The sequence below is a fragment of the Emydura macquarii genome, unplaced genomic scaffold, assembly GCF_026122565.2.
Source record: "Emydura macquarii macquarii isolate MOO-44397 ecotype Brisbane River unplaced genomic scaffold, CSIRO-AGI_Emac_v2 contig_2636, whole genome shotgun sequence".
Lineage (NCBI taxonomy): Eukaryota > Metazoa > Chordata > Testudines > Chelidae > Emydura > Emydura macquarii.
The window spans coordinates 23,064,831-23,084,160 of NW_027132773.1; the positions used below are offsets into that span (position 1 = coordinate 23,064,831).

Below are 19,330 nucleotides of genomic sequence, written 5' to 3' on the forward strand. Positions count from 1 at the left end.
TCAATGTCTGAAAATTTTGGTCCGTTAATTTTTTCAAAATCTGACATAAGTGAAAAGGCCTATAAATTGGTAACAATTTGCTATTGTTTATGTTGTATTTTAGGTGTCAATAGCTTTCCTGAACTTGTAAAATTACAGTATATGTATGGAGAATCTTATTTATATTTCTAGGGTCTTCATCAGGGTGCCACAAATCATTTCTATTAACTAAACTATATTTTTCTCTAATGCTAAAGCATATTTATCTGATACTCAATTCTTCACTTCATAGCAAAAATGTTGAAGCACGATAAATACGAAGTTATCCAAAAGTCTGGGCTCGACCCCACCGTCCTTCCTTGGGCAAAACTATTGGCTTCAAAGACAGTACTTCTTAAGGGAGGATTGCAGGTTTGGGCTTCAAGGGCCAAACCATGTCCCTACTTCATGTTGCAGCAGTGTTGGATTATGAAGTTAAGCACTGGAACAGGTTACCTCAGGAAGCTGTGGAATCCCCATCATTGGCAGTTTCTAAGAACAGATTAGACAAACACCTGTCAGGATGCTCCTGCCTCAGACTGAGGGAAGGGACTAGACAACCTCTTGAGATCCCTTCCAGCCCTATATTTCTATGATTCAATATATGGTGTCTCCTCAGCAGTTTAACTGAGGAGTGGTCCTGGTGTAGAAGGGAGGTTAATGGTCACCATGAGACCTTGGAACAGACTGGAGAGTTCACCCATATGAACTTCGTTCATCTCTGAGCAGGCTTCTGCAGATCCTGCCCCTCTCACCCTCCTGATTACTGCAACAGTAACTCAATGGAGCTGCCTTGGGGAAGAGAGACTAGGCCCAGGTCTCCGACCTTACTGGCCCAAGGGAGAGGGGAGGGAATCTGTTCCCTCCAAAAGTAATTGTTGTGTGTCTGAGGGGGCTTTGTCCACTTTTCCTTCTAGGCTGACAGCTCTTCTTCAGAGATATAGGCTGAAGATTCCCATCTTGGACTGCAAGGCCCATTCAGTCTCCTTGGCTATTTGACAGCTAGGAGAGGTGGGGGATTCCACTAGCTCACTCTTACGGAATCAGGGAGATACTACACATGCAGAATGCCTCAGTACTCAGCATGTGATTGGGCCTCTGCAGTTGTGGAACAAAGCCAAACCCTGAAGTTCTGGTGGGCTCCATGCTGTCGATGCAGGTAGAATTAGCATTTGGCTCTGAAGGCCCAATCTGGCAAACCCTTTCTACCAGACATAGAGCTTAGTAAGATGAGTAATAACTTATGGTAATAAGCAATTGCAGGAACAGGTTTTAAATATGCAACTTTTATTTTATTTTACTCTAAAAAACCTGTCTGTTCGTTATTAGAGGAGTAACTAGAATATTTTTATAGCTGCTCCTGAAACTTTATTTTTATCTTGGTAAATCAGTAATTTTTCTACACAGAATACTTTAAAAGGTAATTGTTTCAGGTAAACACTGTATGGAGCCTCTACCTTTTAGTTTGAAACATTTTTAGAATCAGGTGGCATTTTTAAGCTGTGCACACTTTATAGAACACTGAGTGTACAGAGAAGTGATATCTGAGAATATGAAGCTGCAGATAGTATTGGAATTAGGTTGCCAGGATTAGGTGGCCTCCACTTTTATGGTCACTGCTCAGTAGAACATATAGTTAGCATCTGTACAACAATAGCTGCTTCTTGGTCTAAATGTGCACTTTATATATATTTACTAAGCCTGGGTATATTATTATATTATTATTATACACACACAACAACAATAAAAAGCGTTACATCGATTCTTTAAAAAATTCAATATGTTTTAAAAAAACTCAAATATCAGTTGTACAGAAATGAACAGTTAAGGGTATATAGTCAATAACCCCCTGCCATACAATCCTTCATCACTCACTGTATCCCTACCTGTTTTACGCACCCAGTCTTAACTTGGCTAACTCGTTTTGTTGTGTAATGGAAATATGTTGCTGGATGTGTACTGTTATTTTGTATATTATTTTATTGTGCAGTAAAGATTTAAAAAAATAATATAGTCCAAAAGGTATATTAAGATATGTTATCAGATATGCCATGATGTGATGTGATGGAGTTGGAAAATAATATTTTAATGAATGACTCGGATATATGGTGCTATGATGTGCATTAATTGTATGATGTTTTAGGTTTGTGTGATTGTAGGTAGGCCTGGCAAGTTGTGTTTTATAACAACATTAACTATATTGTGTATCTGATAAACAGAGTTTTTTTATAGTGAGTAACGTTGTAATTATATACCGGAAATGGGTCCTTTCAATAATAAAAAAAAGATTTTCTGATCTCCAGTCATTTGTTATTTTGACTTCTGCATATATATCAGACACTTTGCGGGGGAGGGCAGGGAAGGGATGGTGTAAATCTGATGGATGGGGGATGGTGTAAATCGGATGGAATGATAATGATGAAGGATTATATGAAAATAAAGAAACTGGGCGAATCCTTTAATTGTACATTTGCAGACGTGAGGGTGTGAGGTTCACAATTTTGTAAAGAGATGACATCTTGGTTTTGGGTGCCAACTGGACTCCATTGAAACACTCTTTCAACCTTAAAACCTTCTTGTAATGAAGTTTTTTTGGGGGGGGAATTTCCTGAATTTGTTTTTTAAATAAGCCTCATACATTTAAAACTGGTATATAAGTTCCACAGGAGGACATTCTTGCTGTGACATTGTATGAAGTCCTTTGCATGTGAAATTGTGTGTGTGGGTGTGGAATTGTATCTGAGTGGATTATGGGGTTAAAGGAGAGTGGAAGGGAATGGAGCTTTTAATCTACACTGAAAACTAAGTGTTTAAAGTTCTCTATCTAGAAAATTTTAAATGTTTAAAATTTATCCTGGATTAGCTCTCCATTTCCCCATCCCCAATTCCTGTACCACACTGTTGCTAATTCCTGTACCCCTTGCAAAAAAGAAACCCAACAAAAATACTCACCCATACGACAGAAATGCACCCTTCCACAAGGCTCACACTACCAAACCAATTTGAAGTTTATTGGCTGAGCCAATTTGGAGCTATGAAGAGTCAAAAATTGTTAGGATCATTTTAAAAAATACGGCAGTAAAGGGAAAAATTTTAAATTCCACATCTTTAAAATTCTTTTCCTGATTTTTTCCAAACATCCTAGAAAAACTCTGCCATGTAATAAGATATGACATGTTATATTTCAAGGGGATTGTTTTTCAGGAGGAAGTTAAAGTTCTTTTGTTTTAAACTGAGCACATAATTAGAGGTTATGCTAGATGATTATAGAACCACGGCCAATCCATAATAAACATAAACTTTCAATAACGATATACAGTAACCATCCATCCACATACTGTATACTACATTGCTATATCTGAGCCAGATATAAAATTTCAAAATAATTTGCGTACATTTCTGCAATTTTATAATTGCAACCTTTATTATCTGCATCTCCTTTGTGCCTTCCTCGCATATGACAGATGCAGAATGAAGATGGGGTTTCGCAAAATTATCTGTACACATAGCTGCCATCCAGACCTGGACACCTGTCACGTTATCTTTATTTTAAATGTTGTTTGCGAATGTAGGGCTTATTAAAGTGAGAGACTGATGGCATTGGAACATGTAGCTTCCCTGCCCCACTCTGCACATGCACTTCATTCCTGAACTGTACTGTTTTATACTATTCCAGTACTAGGGCTTCCATGAGCACCTGCTACCAGTCATGCCATATTTGCGTGCTCTGCTGTGTGGTGGTGGTGCTATGATATATACCAATGTCCACTAAGGAACAGAATGAGACCACCCAATTAATGTTCCTTGAGCCTTAAGCCAACGCAAATCCCCAAAATAAATAAATAAAAGGTGAAAGGGCACTGTTTTAAATTACTTAATACTATCCCCATCACCAATGTCTTAATCCTACCAACACTTATGCACAAGCTTAACTTAACCAATACAAGTCATCCCATCAAAGCCAGTGGGACTGCTAATGTGTAAAGTTAAGCACACAAATAAGTGTTTTTTGAAGGATCGGGTCCTAAAATGGTTTATTTTCAGGCTTGGTGGTGTTGCCCCCTTAACAAAGCTAGCTCTTGATTTACATCTGAAGTTAGGTAAATCTGTTTTAAATTAGAGTGGTTTAAAAATGCTTGTCTCTCTAATCTGGATGTTGTTGCTACCAGCATATGACAGAACTCCTGGTTTAGTGCTTTTCATCTCTGATGCACACATCTTTTCCACTTCACATACCTGCATTCTTTGACTTAAACAGTTTTTTAAACCTGGCTTGAAATTCTCCCTGCGCCATTCATGTCTATGTTTTTATTATTTGGTTTGCACATATTTAAATATGTACGATATAGTACCCAGTGAAAAATGAAGGATAGGTGTTGTTGTTCAAAGATAACCTGACTCCCATGAAAAGGTACATAGATACAGGGAACACTAAAAACGAGGACCCTCTCTTGCTCAAAAGAAACTATACATTTATATGCATGACCCCTGTGCTCATTGAAATCAATGGTAAAGCTCTCACTGACCTCAACAGTGCAGGATCAGACAAGCAGCACTTACTATTGATGTTTACTACCTTCATAAATTGTTTCAGATAGCTTGCAGCATCTTCTCTTTAGCCTATTTTGATTGACAAAGGAACACCCTATTCCTATTGCTATATACTGACTCTCATACAACTAGAGCACTTTCACTGGGTGCCCCTCATTCTTGCAGAGTTTTTACCTGGTGAATAATACAGTTATGTTTCTGTTTGTGAATATTTACTCATAGGTTTTTGGGGTTTTTTCGAAGCAAGCTTGACCCAGTTGAGACATAAATAATAAAAAAAATAAAAAAACCTGCATGGTATGGTTCCAGAAGCTGCAAGAGTCACCTGCTGACTGTGTGTGTATGGATTACAGTACATCAAGAAATCAATATGCTCTAGATGGTGCTTGTGCCTGGCACTTCATGGTGAACAAATATTAGATAAGACAATACAAATGGTACAATCCCTATCTATTTTCGTCGACTGCACAGAACGTGACAGCTGCAGGCACAGTTAACACTTACCAACAGATTCATCTAATGTTTTAGTGCTGTTTTATATTTGTACACTTGAAAGTATCCCATAAATTTCATTAGGGTACCAGACACTTTTCAAGCCATCTAGATAGATAAAATACTTGTAACAAACTGTTTATTTGTGGGATAAAAGGGTTAACAGATTTAATTCTGACTGGGTGTTGGGAAGAGTTCACTATTTGATAAGACTGATTATTTTTCTTGATGTACAGGCACAGGCACAGATGGATAGGTGCATTTTAAAAAAGTCTAAATGAACAATGGTCAGCATAAATATTTCTAATAGAAGACTATATTGCCAACTTCAAGCTTTTCCCAATCATGAGTCAGACCCCTAAAAAATCATGAGATTGGCTTAAAAATAATGAGACTTACAAAATAATATGTATTGGGTTTTTTAAAAAATTGCCTTCTGGTTTTTGATCTTTAGGATTCATGTTTTCAAGGCTTTCTCCACAACCATATGGGCTAGAAATGTACTTTTTCTTTTTTTAAGTGAAAGCTGAGATTCTTAAGTAAACAAATGAAATCAGGAGCTGGGACCCTTAGAGAAACTTCAAATTAATGAAACTCATGATAAAAGCATAAAAGAGTTGGCAATGCTCTGTTTCTTGTTTCACCAGATATTGTACAGTGCTCAATCCTTTTCTAATATCTAGTTCAGAGAACCTTGCTCCCCAAACTGCAGAAATTTAGAGAAGGCATGTAAATGACACGATTAAGCTCACAGGGAATAAGTGGCAGACATCAACTCCATGCTACATCTACACTCCGAGCAAGGGTTGTGATTCTCAGCTTGTCTACACCTACTCATGCTAGCTCGATGAGAGCACATGAGAGTATAAACTGTAGTGTGGCTGAAGTTACTGGGCAGTAGCAGCAGCTCAGCAACGCCGAGTACACACCCAGAGAATTTAGGCAGCTTTGTACTTGGCATTGCTAACCTATGCTGACGCTGCCCATGCTACTGCAGCTACATGACTCTTTATATTCATGCTAGCTCACACTGGACTAGCATGAGTACGCGTACATGACCTGGGAATCACACTGTTAGTTTGTAGTGTAGACCTAAGCCCATGAGGGCAACGTGCTGACTGAATTATGGCATACACAACCTCGCAGGCGAAATCATCCCCATGTCTTCTCACGCTAGTAAAGGAGGGTGATAAGATAAGATGAAGGTTTCAAGGACTTAAGGAAAATGAAGAGGTGAGGAAATTTGGACCACATCTGGACCAGCCACCATGTTAAGACCCAGGTCATAATATAGCCAGGAAGACCCAAAGGAATTATTTGCAAGAGTTCTTCTACAGAAAAAGCACTCCATTAAACTCTTCAAAATGCTCACTGTGGATTCTATCCTCCAAGGTACTGAGAACACTGGTCCTGATTTCGCTAAGCACATGCTTAACTTTAAGCATGTGAATAGTTCTACTGATTGCAACAGTACTGAGGGTTGTTGGATCAGTGCTAGAATGAGCTCTGCTCCTCAATAAAATTGAAAAAAATAAATGTTCCTCTATTCTTTATAAAATCATACTGGATTAACTTTGCCAGATTTTAAATGGTCTATTTCTTTTTTAAAGAGTTCTTATCTTGAAAAAGAGTGGGGGAAATTATTTAGAAAAAAAATAATAATACTGCAATGAACTTTAAAAAACATTATTTGCAAGATGTTGATAACTTCTTATTCTGTGTGTATGTGGATATGTGTGGGTGCACAAAACATCTTCATACTCAATGTTTGGTAAAAGTGCCTGAAAAATAAGAAGATTTGTTCTCTTTTTCACTGGAAGGAAAAGTGATACTACAAACTGTTTGAAGGAGACAAACATTCTTCCAGTGCAAGAGGAAAAACTGAGATCAATTCACATATGAAGGGCTTTTTTTTTTTTTTTTTTTTTTTTTAAATATTAGGCACAATTAAAGGTGAGTTAAGGCTCTGGTGGAAATCTAAAGAGCATCGGCAAATCTGAGAACTGCTCAGCTTTTGAATTGCTTTTCTACTTCTCAGTTCTTTTAAATGGTTTTCTATGGCAGGAACATTTTTCTTAATTAGTCACAGCTAATTAGTGTTCTGGCATAGACAAGTAATCAGAAATGTCAGAGCTGCAAGGCTACATCTCCCTAATCCTTTGATAGTAATTCAGCCTCCTGGGAGGGCCTCAAACTGCGGTAAGTAGTGGCTGACAATAAGGCAAAATTAGGTGGGCAACAGACCATTAGGATAGAAAAATAAAAAGCACTACCAAATCCTGCTGAGCACCATCAGGCAACTAACTATACTGCCAGATGAGATGCCTGTTTAAGCCTGTGTTGTTAATTAGCTGATTCTACCAGACCTGCCACATATGTCCAGGTGCATCATGCAAAGATGTGTAATTCTGGGTTTGTGCCAAATGACAATTGTGTTCTTCTGTGATCACATTTCAAGAATCTGAGCAAGAAGTCTACATATTTCTTGGAGATTACTCTGAATTATCAAAGAAATAAGAAGATCAACAAGCTACAATACATTTTCTTGTTGAGTTTCTTTTAGGTAATTAGGTACGCTCCTCTCAAATTTCACAGATTTTAATTCACATACAGCTTTAGAGTCAAGTCAAGGCCTTTAACCAGTCCCCACCTAGTTTCAACTTGCCAGAGTCATCTTGGCACATAACCTAGATCAAAAGTAAACCTTTTTTATAAAACCTTACACTTGCAAATAATTACTTAACATTAAAAATGACAATTATTAACTAAAAGTAACTTGACAGGCAGTAATTTGAGAATGAGCAAATTTTTCAAAATTAGTCATTAAATTTTGCTAGAAAAACACTGCTAAATACTACAGTAATGTTGCTTTCTGAGACAGACATAGACAACATCAAGAACAAACCAGTACAACAAAACTCACATCTAAAACACATTCTTACTCTAGCAAATGTCACCAGGAAAATAAATTAATTTTTATTCACCAAGGAGAAACACATATTTTTAAATTAGAAATCATTTTTGCAAATTATTATGAATGCTATATAAAAACATGCAGCTGAATTGGCCAATAATTGTTTGCTTCTAGATACTAGCAGACATAACAAACACACATGAATTAAACAAGTACTTCATATCCACCCTTCAGCACATAATGATGTACATGACATAACAATCTTTAGAAATAAACTATTACCTCAAACAGCCTCAAGTACATCACTGAACTTATATCATCCATCCCTTTCTACTAATGGAAAAGGAAAATAATGGTTATGACATGGGAAAATGATTAGTATTCAATTCAGTGTGTTGACATTATAACCAAACGATGTGATCAATCAATTTCTTTTGAAAGAAAAAAATTAAAAATAAATAAAAAGACTGGTTATGACAGGTCATCAAAGTTAATGGCTTATATTTGAACATCTCAAATACAAAAGCACAACAAAAATACATATAATAAAGGTTATGGAAAGCCAGGATGCTGAAGCATGTCAGTGGGCCACAAACTTTTCATGCCCCCTCTTAACCCTGTCCGTGCCCTCTCCCCCCAGCTGCGATTGGGAGCCCAGATTGGGAGTGGGGCTGCCGTTGGGGGCCGAGGCTGGGGCCAGAGTGACGGCTGGGCTGGGAGCCACAGCTGGAGGTGGGTCTGTGGCTGGGAGTGGAGCAGCAGCTGGACTGCGGTTGGGGCCCAAGGCTGGGGCCACAACCAGGAGTGGAGCTGTGGCCAGGAGCCTGGGCCAGAGCAGAGCTGGGGGCAGAGTGGGACTGGATGGTGCTCCCTCCCCTCCCCCTCCATGGGTGCTGGCCCAGGCCTCTATGCAACCCTCTGAATGTTCCTCCATGCTGCTCCTAAAGGGTGAACATCCCACAGTTTGGAGACCTCTGTTATATGTAATAAATGTCCCAGTCTTTCTAAATTTCAAAGAATACTCTCTGAGTGCGTTATACTTCGATTCTATTACTCTGATCAGTGTATGTGTTCATGCATACATACACAGTGACCACCATTATAAGGCCATGATCTTGCAAACACTTATGCATGTGTTCACCTACAGAGATGTGAGCAGTCCCACTGAATTCAGTGGCCTTATTTACAAGATGGGGGAAGCAGTGACTTTGAAAAACATTTAGAGGTTGTGGTGGATAATCAGCTGAACATGAGTTCCCAAGGCAACTCTGTGGCCACTGGCAAAAAGGGTTAATGCAATCCTAGGATGCATAAACAGTGAAATCTCGAATAAGTGTAGAGAGGTTATTTTACCTCTGTATTTCGCACTGGTGCAACCACTGCTGGAATACTGTGTCCAGTTTTGGTGTCCACAATTCAAGAAGGATAGTGATAAATTGGAGAAGGTTCAGAGAAGAGCCACGAAAGTGATTAAAAAATTAAAAAGCATGTCTTTTAGTGATAGACTCAAGGACCTCCATCTAATCAGTTTAAAAGAGATGGTTAAGAGATGACTTGATTACAGTCTATAAGTACCTACAGAAGAAACAAATATTTGATAATGGGTTCTTCAATCCAACAGAGAAAGGTATGACATGATCCAATGGCTGGAAGCTGAAGCTAGAGAAACTGAGACTGGAAATAAGGTGTAAATTTTTAACTGAGAGGTTAATTAACCATCGGAACAATTTGTCAAGAATCGTGGTAGAATCTCCATCACTTGCTATTTTAAAATCAAGATTGGATATTTTTCTAAAAGATATGCTCTAATATTAACAAGAAAGCAGAAGGAACACAAGTCAAAATAGGGAAATAACAGGTTAAAGAATATTTAGATAAGTTAGGTATATTCAAGTCATAGAATCGTAGAATAGAATCATAGAATATTAGAGTTGGAAGGGACCTCAAAAGGTCATCTAGTCCAACTCCCTGCTCAAAGCAGGACTAACCTCAGCTATATCATCCCACCCAGGGCTTTGTCAAGCTGCAGCTTAAAAACCTCTAAAGATGGAGATTCCACCACCTCCCTAGGTAACCCATTCCAGTGCTTCACCACCCTCCTAGTGAAAAACTTTTTCCTAATGTCCAACCTAGACCTCCCCAACTGCAACTTGAGACCATTGCTCCTTGTTCTGTCATCTGCCACCACCGAGAACAGCCTAGCCCCATCCTCCCTGGAACCCCCTTTCAGGTAGTTAAAGGCTGCTATCAAATCCCCCCTCATTCTTCTCTTTTGCAGACTAAACAAACCCAGTTCCCTTAGCCTCTCCTCATAAGTCCTGTGCTCCAGCCCCCTAATCATTTTTGTTGCCCTCCGCTGGACTCTCTCCAACTTGTCTACATCTTTTTTGTAGAGGGGGGCCCAAAACTGGACACAATACTCTAAATGCAACCTCACCAATGCCGAATAGAGGGGAATAATCACTTCCCGCGTCCTGCTGGCAATGCCCCTCCTAATGCAGCCCAATATGCTATTAGCTTTCTTGACAACCAGGGCACACTGCTGACTCATATCCAGCTTCTTATCCACTGTTACCCCCAGGTCCTTTTCTGCAGAACTGCTGCCTAGCTCATCGGTCCCCAGTCTATAGCTGTGCATGGGATTCTTCCTTCCTAAGTGGAGGACTCTGCACTTTTCTTTGTTGAGCCTCATTAGATTGCTTTTGGCCCAATCCTCCAGTTTGTTTAGGTCCTTCTGTATCCTATCCCTACCTTCCAGGGTATCTACCACTCCCCCCAGCTTAGTGTCATCCGCAAACTTGCTGAGGGTGCAATCTACCCCATCCTCCAGATCATTAATGAAGATGTTGAACAAAACCGGCCACAGGACCAACCCCTGGGGCACTCCGCTTGTGACCGGTTGCCAGCTAGACATGGAGCCATTGATCATTACTCGTTGAGCCCTATGCTCTAGCCAGTTCTCTATCCATTTTATAGTCCATTCATCCAACCCATACTTCTTTAACTTGCTGATAGGAATACTGAGAGAGAGTATCAAAAGCTTTGCTAAAGTCAAGGTATATCACATCCACCGCCTTCCCTACATCCACAGAGTCACCAGGGTCTGATACAATTCATCCTAGGGTATTTAAGGAACTAGCTGAAGAAATCTTGGAACTGTTAGCAATTAACTTTGAGAGTCCATGAAGGACAAGGTGTGGTCCCAGAGGACTGCAAAAGGGCAAACATATCTTTAAAAACAGGGACCAAGAGCACCAGGGGAATAACAGACCAGTCAACCTAACTTCAATTTCTGGAAAGATACTGGAACAAATTATTAACCAACCAATTTATAAGCACTGGGAGAATAACAGGGTTATAAGTAATAGCCAACATGGATTTGTCAAGAACAAATCATGGCAAACCAATCTAATTTCCTTCTTTGACAAGGTTATGGGCCTAATGGACGGGGAAAGCTGTAGATGTGACATAACTTGATTTTGTTAAGGCTTTTGACACAGTCCCACATGACATTCTCAAAAACAATCTAAGGAAATGGGGTCTAGGTGAAATTTCTATACGATGGGTGCAAAACTGGTTGAAAGATCATACTCAAAGAGTATTTAACAATGATTCACTGTCAAATTAGGGGGGGGTGTACCTAGTGGGGTCTCCTAATTCTGGGCTTGCTGCCATTCAATATTTTAATTAATAACTTGGATAATGGAGTGAAGAATAATGTGACATTGTGGCAAAAAAAAAGCTAATATCTTGGGGGTATATCAACAGGAGTGTAGTTTGTAAGACATGGGGGGTCATTGTCCCATTTTATTCAGCACTGGGGAGGCCTCAACTGGAGTAGTGTCCACTTTTGGGCACCACACTTTAAGAAAGATGTGGACAAATTGGAGAGAGTCCAGAGGAGAGCAACAAAAATGATAAAAGGTTTACAAAATTTGACCTATGAGGAAAAGTTAAAAAAATTGAGTATGTTTAGTCTCAAGAAAAGAAGACTGGAGGCAGACAAGGTACCAGTCTTCAAATATTCTAACCGCTGTTACAAAGAGGGTGGTCATTAATTGTTCTTCATGTCCATTGAAGATAACAAAAAAAGTAATTTGGCTTAATCTGCAGTAAAGGAGAGTTAGGTTAGATAGTAGGAAAAACTTTCTAACTATATGAATAGTTAAACTCTGAACTACACTTCTGAAGGAGGCTGTGGAACCGCACTGGAGGTTTTTAAGAACAGGTTAGAAACACCTGTCAGGAATGTTCCTGCTTCAGTGCTGGGGCTGGATTAAATGACCTCCCAAGGTGACTTCCAGTCCTAAATTTCTATTATTTATGCTTTAGGAACTATTTTGGGGGAAATTCTATGACCTGCGTTAGACGGGACAATCTAGATGATCACAATAGTCCCAGAAAATTTGAGCTTGGAATCTACAACTCTCATGCCAAAAGTTAAACAAGTGTGTAAAAGTTGGCAAGGTCAGGGTCAAAGTTCACATTTGCTAATAGTTACTACCGTATCACTACCACTGTATCATCTAACGTATATTAAGGTTAACTACTGTCAAATACTGACTTTTTAATGGTGTTCACTTTCTGTACATAGATGGTAACACATATGCATAATTATTTCAATAATGAAAAGATAAAAGTGGTGGTTGTTGGTTTGTGGTATTTTGTTTGTTTCTCTTTTTTGTTTCTGTGTGTCTGTGTGGTTTGGTTTTGTTTTGTTTTTTTAGAGAAAGAGGTTCACATTTTAACCTAAAATAATGGGTAGACCTACACGGGTTTACTGGCTTTTTTCCTAAAGTTTCCTCTGTTACTTAAAAAGCAAACAAATTTACTACTAATATGACCTTGAGAAAATCAGACCAAAATCATATAGTTGCTTAAATTGAAAGCCTACCAACAGATGGCATCTCAATGCAAATAAATCTATATGATCTATATCTGAAAAAAGATTGAGATCAACTTTTCTGTTTTCAGATAGATATTTCTGTGTTTATTGCACAAATGATAACAAATATATTAAACTGATAAACTACCAAAAGAGGTGCTTGAGAGAGTTACATTTCCAGAAAAAAGGAAGTATTTGGATCACTCAGTGTATTTTATATAGAAGCACAATTCTTTGAAGTGTGAACAATTTAGTATAATTCAATTTTGGTTTTGACCTACACACACTAGCTTCTCATTGAATAAGTGTAATGCCAATAAAAAGTGTAGAGGAAGCAAAGAGGGTTATTAATCTTATCTTAAGAATTCAAATTGTAATATGTATCTAAATTCAACCACACAGAATATTGAGAAATGCTTTTTTATGGGCACTGTCCCAATGACTTCAACGGTGTAGCATCAGACCCCAGGAGAAATTTATATTACTGGATATAGGATGCATTTAAATTATTTGCATGTGTAAAGTTGGTGCTTGGATAAATGGGACTTCTCTTGATGTTTATTCAGGGTTCCCCGAGCCATTTGCCTAATAGAATACATATGAGAATTATGCTAGTGTAATTCCATTTAAATACTTCATTCTCCAGTTCACCAACTATCACTCTGAGAGCCTTCACTGAAAATAGGGAATGGTTCAAAGAACTTAAGCATTAAAAGATATGTCTTGATTTAAATATGCTGATTAACCATTATTTTAAAAAATTATTTTAATTTTACATGAGGATACTTAAAAGATAAAACTAGATAAAACTTTTCAACAGTTAATTTTAATCATTTTGTAAACACAAGAAAATGTTTAATTGGCATGATTTTATTAATTATGCCCTGCACTCTGTTGCATCATAGCAATATAAATTGTAGAGTTTTCTTTGCATGGTATAGTCAGAAACCTAGAACCCCTTATCCTGATTCACCACTGCATTATTTCAGTGTAACTTCGTTGATTTAAATGATTTCAGTGGAATTACACCAGCATAAAACTGAAGGAATGAAGTAGTGAATGAGACCTATGATGTATACATAAGCAGTTTTGAAGGACAAGTTTTCAGATTAAATAAAAAATAACCTTAAAACACCAACGACTTGGTCCAGCTTAGATTTGCATCTGTATCTCTGGAATATGGAATAGCCATAAGCCTCCTGGGTCAACAACTAGAGAGGTTTTACTCTATTCCAAAGGGGTATTTCCCTTTTAGAAACAAACACATAATGGCTTTTTCTCCCTTCATCCATGTGCCATTTGATGAAAATGAAAATATATTTTAGTAGTAAAACAAGTGATCTGCAGCTGTAGTCAGAAATTAATGGCTTGAAGCAGCAAGTAAAAACATTAATTACATCTCATTTTAATTCATCCATAAACTACAACTTAATAGATCTCTATATATAAAGGTTAGGTAGTTTTCGCTGAGTTACTGACACTAATAACCATAGCCTAATCCTGCTCTCAGTTATACTGCTGTAAATCCAAAGTAGCCTCATTGAAGGAAAATTGCATTTGATGGGTTACTCTAGATTTACATCAATGTAACAGAGCAAGATTTGGCTCTTTGTTTCACTAAGTGAATTTATACATTCCTTTACTTCCATGTTTGTAATAATGTCTTTTGGATTAATTTCCATATAACACCACTTCATCTTCCATAAAGTGGTGTTATATAGAAATGAGGTACCAACATTCTAGTGGATAAAGTATATACAAAGAAAAGCAAAGATGTAAGTGGATGGTGTGAACACAGAGTACCTTGAATATATATTTTTTCTGTCTGATAACTATAGTGTTAGGGACAAAGAGTGTGATTCAAGACCCGTGAAAGTCTACCATTGACTCCAATGAGAGCTGGATTTGGCCCTAGACATCTATTAACTTTCAGAAAATTACAACTTAAGCAAGAAACCCCCCCCTTCTTCCCCCCAACAACATACACAACAGGAAACTTGAAAATGAAACATATGCTTGCAGATTCAGTGCAATACCAAACTGAAGGAGAAGTTGCTAATACAGTTTTAGTGCTTTGTGAAAGTGCCAGCTGGATGGATGATAATTTTTCTACCCCTGCAGGGCATCAAAGCTTTTATAAAATCTTTCTTTTCACACATATTAACACTTAGCTTATTAAAACAGATGATACTTTTATTGTAAAACTGCCTGGGAATGTCTAGAAATATAAAGTACAAGAGATAAGTCTCATTTTGACCACCCAATCTAACAAACAACAACACTGACATGACATATCACGGCTGCGAGTCTATGTTACAGGACCTTCTACAACTGCCACAATTGAAGTGTCACAGTAAAGCCTGTGAATTGCTGTTATGAAAACATTTGCAGTAACTTGCATAATTAAATGAAACTGCCAGAAAAGCTTTCTAAAATGCTGAGTAGATGAGACACAAATAAATACATTTCAAAGTGAATATCACATTTCAGAATTAGTATTATAATGGACTGTGTTAAGCTACATCAAAGACATAGTATAACTTCCTATATTCAGATTCCTATATAATCAGAAGTGATTGACATTATCGTTATCTAAAATGATTGCTCTCTTGATTCAGGTTTCAGATATGTAACAAAGGAATTTAGATTTTATTACCATTTTTATGGGCTTGGTACTTTCAATACATATAAGACAGGATCACCTCATAAAGCTTCTAGTTCAGAGACACAGGCTATGTACACACTGACTGCGGCAAATTCGCTGCAGTCAGATCGACTTTACCGGTTCAACTGAGCAGCAGTGAAGACACACTCAATCGATCCAGAAGTCAATCTAATAAAACCACCTCCCCAAAAAGCACAGCGCTGCATCGACGTGAATGCATTTCCCGTCAGCGCAGTGCAGTGGAGATGGTGCGCTAAAGGGAAGTTATGAAATTGACGGGGGTTATGCAAGCTACTCTGGTTAGCTTGTGTAACTCCCATCGAGTGCCACTGAATTTTGCCAGCAGTGTAGACCTGCCCACAGACAATACAGATCAGACACATCACACATCAAGTATTGGTCGAAGCCCTGAAGCAGTGGGAATATCCAGACAGAGTATGGCTGCAGGGCTTTGTGGAAGAGGCTTGTGTAAGGAGGATTTGGAGGACAAGGTGATTTCTTATTTAAGAAGCAAAGGGAGAGGTTATAGGGAGACTGGGGAAGGAGTAAAGAAAACATGAAGGTGCGTAAGGGAAAATTAGAGTGATAACAATAGCAAGAGTGGTGTGCAGGGTCTTGATGGTGAGGAAGAGAAACTCACTTGAAAAATGAGGTCAACAGGAGACATTGGGTGCAGTTTTGAAAATTAGTCTGGTGTCTAAATAACTTTAGGCTAACTTTAGGCTCTTGTATATTTGAAAATTTTGAACCAAATGTACAATAAACTAAATTCCAAAAGTCACCCAAGAAAAACAACTGTTAGAGATTTGGAGGAATGTAGCATAGTTTATTTTCTTATTTTATCTGAGTGAAGAATAAGATATAAGACTTGTATTTTGGGAAAAGAACTTCTAAACTGTCTCTCTATGCACGAAGAACATCCATTACAATACAGTTCTGTTAATGGCATTTTACTTGAAAATCAAATGGTGGAATAAAATGAAATTGTATTTCACACAATGATAAAATGATAGACTAGTTAAAATATTAATCTTCGAATACTTTTGATTTACTCATTCCAACACATACAGCTCTCATGCAGGAAATGCATACAATTAATAGTGAAAGAACCAAATAAAAAAGCAAAACAAAAATAACCAACAGGGAAAAGCACCCTGACATACATGCTGCATGCAATCAAAATGCAACTTATCCCTTTCAGATGTAAACCATGATGCCAGCAAGCCTTGCAAGGGTAGTTACTTACATCAAACAACTTTTCTATATACATTTCCTCATTGACCTTTTCTCGAAGTATATCCTGGTTTTGCCGAACAAACATAATGTAGGTGTCTGCGAGATCCATTCCTGGTTTCTGTGGGGGAGAGAGAGAGACCATGAGAAGACTGTAACTCACCGAGAAAGAAACTATTTTTAATCACAGTTAATACTGTGAGATTATTAAAATTGAAAAAGATGTAAATATGTATAAACTCTTTGTTTTAATTAAAGTGAACTTTTTGATATTAATAATTTCTACTGTTGTAATTTCATGAACATTTTTAGACAACTACCTACTCTGATGCACATTTAAGGTGAAATCTTGGTTCCACTCATGTCCACAGCAAAACTTCCATTGAGCTCAATGGAACCAAGATTTAGTGTTTCCAGTATTGCTTGCTGGATATACCCTTTGCAAGATCTGAAATATAGAGGCGGTAACACTTCTGAACTAGTTAACAATGAAGGCAAAATGTCAGGTTTTATTCTCCTCTTGATCTGCACGCACAGCTTCTATCAGCACTAAGGAAAGGTGGGTGCAAACAGAGCAGGGAGAACATACTCAGAATATTTTAAAGTAATTTATATCCATAAATTTATGAAAGATGACAACTTGTGTGTGGGTATGCAAATACATACACATTTTATGTATCTGATGTACACAAATAATTGAAAATAGAAATATATACATATTATATATGAAACAAAAAAGACAGACACACAAATCAAATCACAAATCAAAAATGACACAGAATCTTATGTTGCTGAAGCCTTCATACACCGCTTCCTCAATACTGGTCCACATATTAGTTTTCTCCTAAAGAGAATATGACAAATCAGAGAGAGGTAGGAGTACAAAGATTGCTTTAGATCCCCTTTGCACTCCTTCCTACTTGTTCTGGTCTCAAAGTGCAATTGGGAAGCAGTGTGAACTTTCCAAACTGTCTGAAGGTCAGGTTTATTTCTAAATATCTACACACCTTGTTGGGCCTGATATAAATTAAAAGGATCTCAACTAAAGTCAATTGAGTTACAATGGTGTATAAAATTAGTGAGAGATCAAAATCTAGCCCTTAGTCTTCCCAAGGTTTTTGCACTGCCATAACTGGCTAAGAGGATGGCTGTTGATGGAGCTTTGCAACAATATGTGGGAAACCTGACAGGATGGTCACTGCATTTTGAAATGTTTGCTGAGTGAAATATTCCTCTACCTTCATCAAGTCCAAATTCTTCAGGCTTTGTGTGGGGACTAGAGAGACAGACTTCACATCCCATGTCCCAAAGGCAGGATGTAGGTAAGCTAGGCTGTCTTTCCTTGTCCATTCCACTCTGGCTGGAATGGTGGCTGCTAAAGTGATGTATCCATAAATGTGTTTCCATTAGACCCTCCCCAGACAACCTTCAATACCCTTGTCCATATTGGCTTATTGAAATTGATAGGAGCCTTGAAGGTGAGCTAAAAAAGGGCTGAAGGTGTATGGATGGCCTTCTGCAAATGCACCACCCTTGGGTTAGCTTCACTCTAAAAGTATAATTTGTCTAAAATAATTAATATTTTATTATGTTTATAGTATGCAACTGAAGGATAACTTTTATGATGATATAGATCAGATGATGGTACTGAATTTTATATAATTTATTTATCTGATAGTACGTCAGCACAAAAACTGTTTCTAAAGCACTCATGTTCCAATCCTTAGGTCTGGCTGAGTTATACTCAGTGTACAACCTCAGTGGCACGGGAGGAAAGTGGTTGCAAGACACCTTTTCATTCCCTGGCATATGTTAAGGCAGCCTCAAATATTTCAGCATTCCAGAGATCAAACCTTAGAAGCTTGTGTGCATTATATAGAAATACAAATGGTTCTGATTTGGAAGGACAATGGGAACATATTTTGAAATCTATAAAATTTAAATTTTTTTTAACAAATTAAGGACTCATTATTGTATGTCCTGAAAACAGTCAAAACTAGAAAAAATAGTACTTCCCATTAGCATCAATTCTTCCTTTTTCTTTGAGATGTTTACCTATTCTTGAAGCTATGACATATGGGAATTTCACACCTAGTGAATATATTTTCATGTAGCTTGTGGCATGAGTCTCTAATCATTAAAAGAATATACACAAGTAAGAGTAACTGCAACAGCTGGTGACATTTACCAATTACAATTCTTAAAAACACTTTATTCTTTTTCAATGTGTGCAGGGTAATTATCTCTGATAAATTGCTGAAAAAATGTAATTTTCTTTTTAAACAGTTTCTACTTAGAGTACAAATGTGTCTGGATAAGGAAGACTATAACTGGTACAATGTTCCTTCATGGTAAGTCTCTGTTTTAAAAGCCATGACACACACATTCATGAACTCAATGAAGCCATTACAAGTTGTTCTTTTATTGCATGTCATTTGGAATAGACACCTTAAACAAATTTGACTAAATCAGTAATAAAATATATACTTCAATGTCTCCCCAAGCTGGGTATATTGAATTTATTTGGCCTTTTTCAAATATGTGAAAGAAAAATAGATATTATAAATAAGTA

The 19,330-nt window shown here is 37.6% G+C and overlaps 1 protein-coding gene across 3 annotated transcripts in view; it reads right to left on the reverse strand.

The window, feature by feature from the left end:
* The window catches only part of CADPS2 (calcium dependent secretion activator 2), a 501,284-nt gene that overhangs the window by 15,103 nt on the left and 466,851 nt on the right, over nucleotides 1–19,330 (reverse strand). For all 3 annotated transcript variants that reach the window (XM_067564292.1, XM_067564291.1, XM_067564293.1), the window contains one exon: nucleotides 16,772–16,879. In XM_067564292.1, coding sequence (XP_067420393.1) covers nucleotides 16,772–16,879 — 108 coding nt within the window. The remainder of the gene's footprint in view (nucleotides 1–16,771; nucleotides 16,880–19,330) is intronic.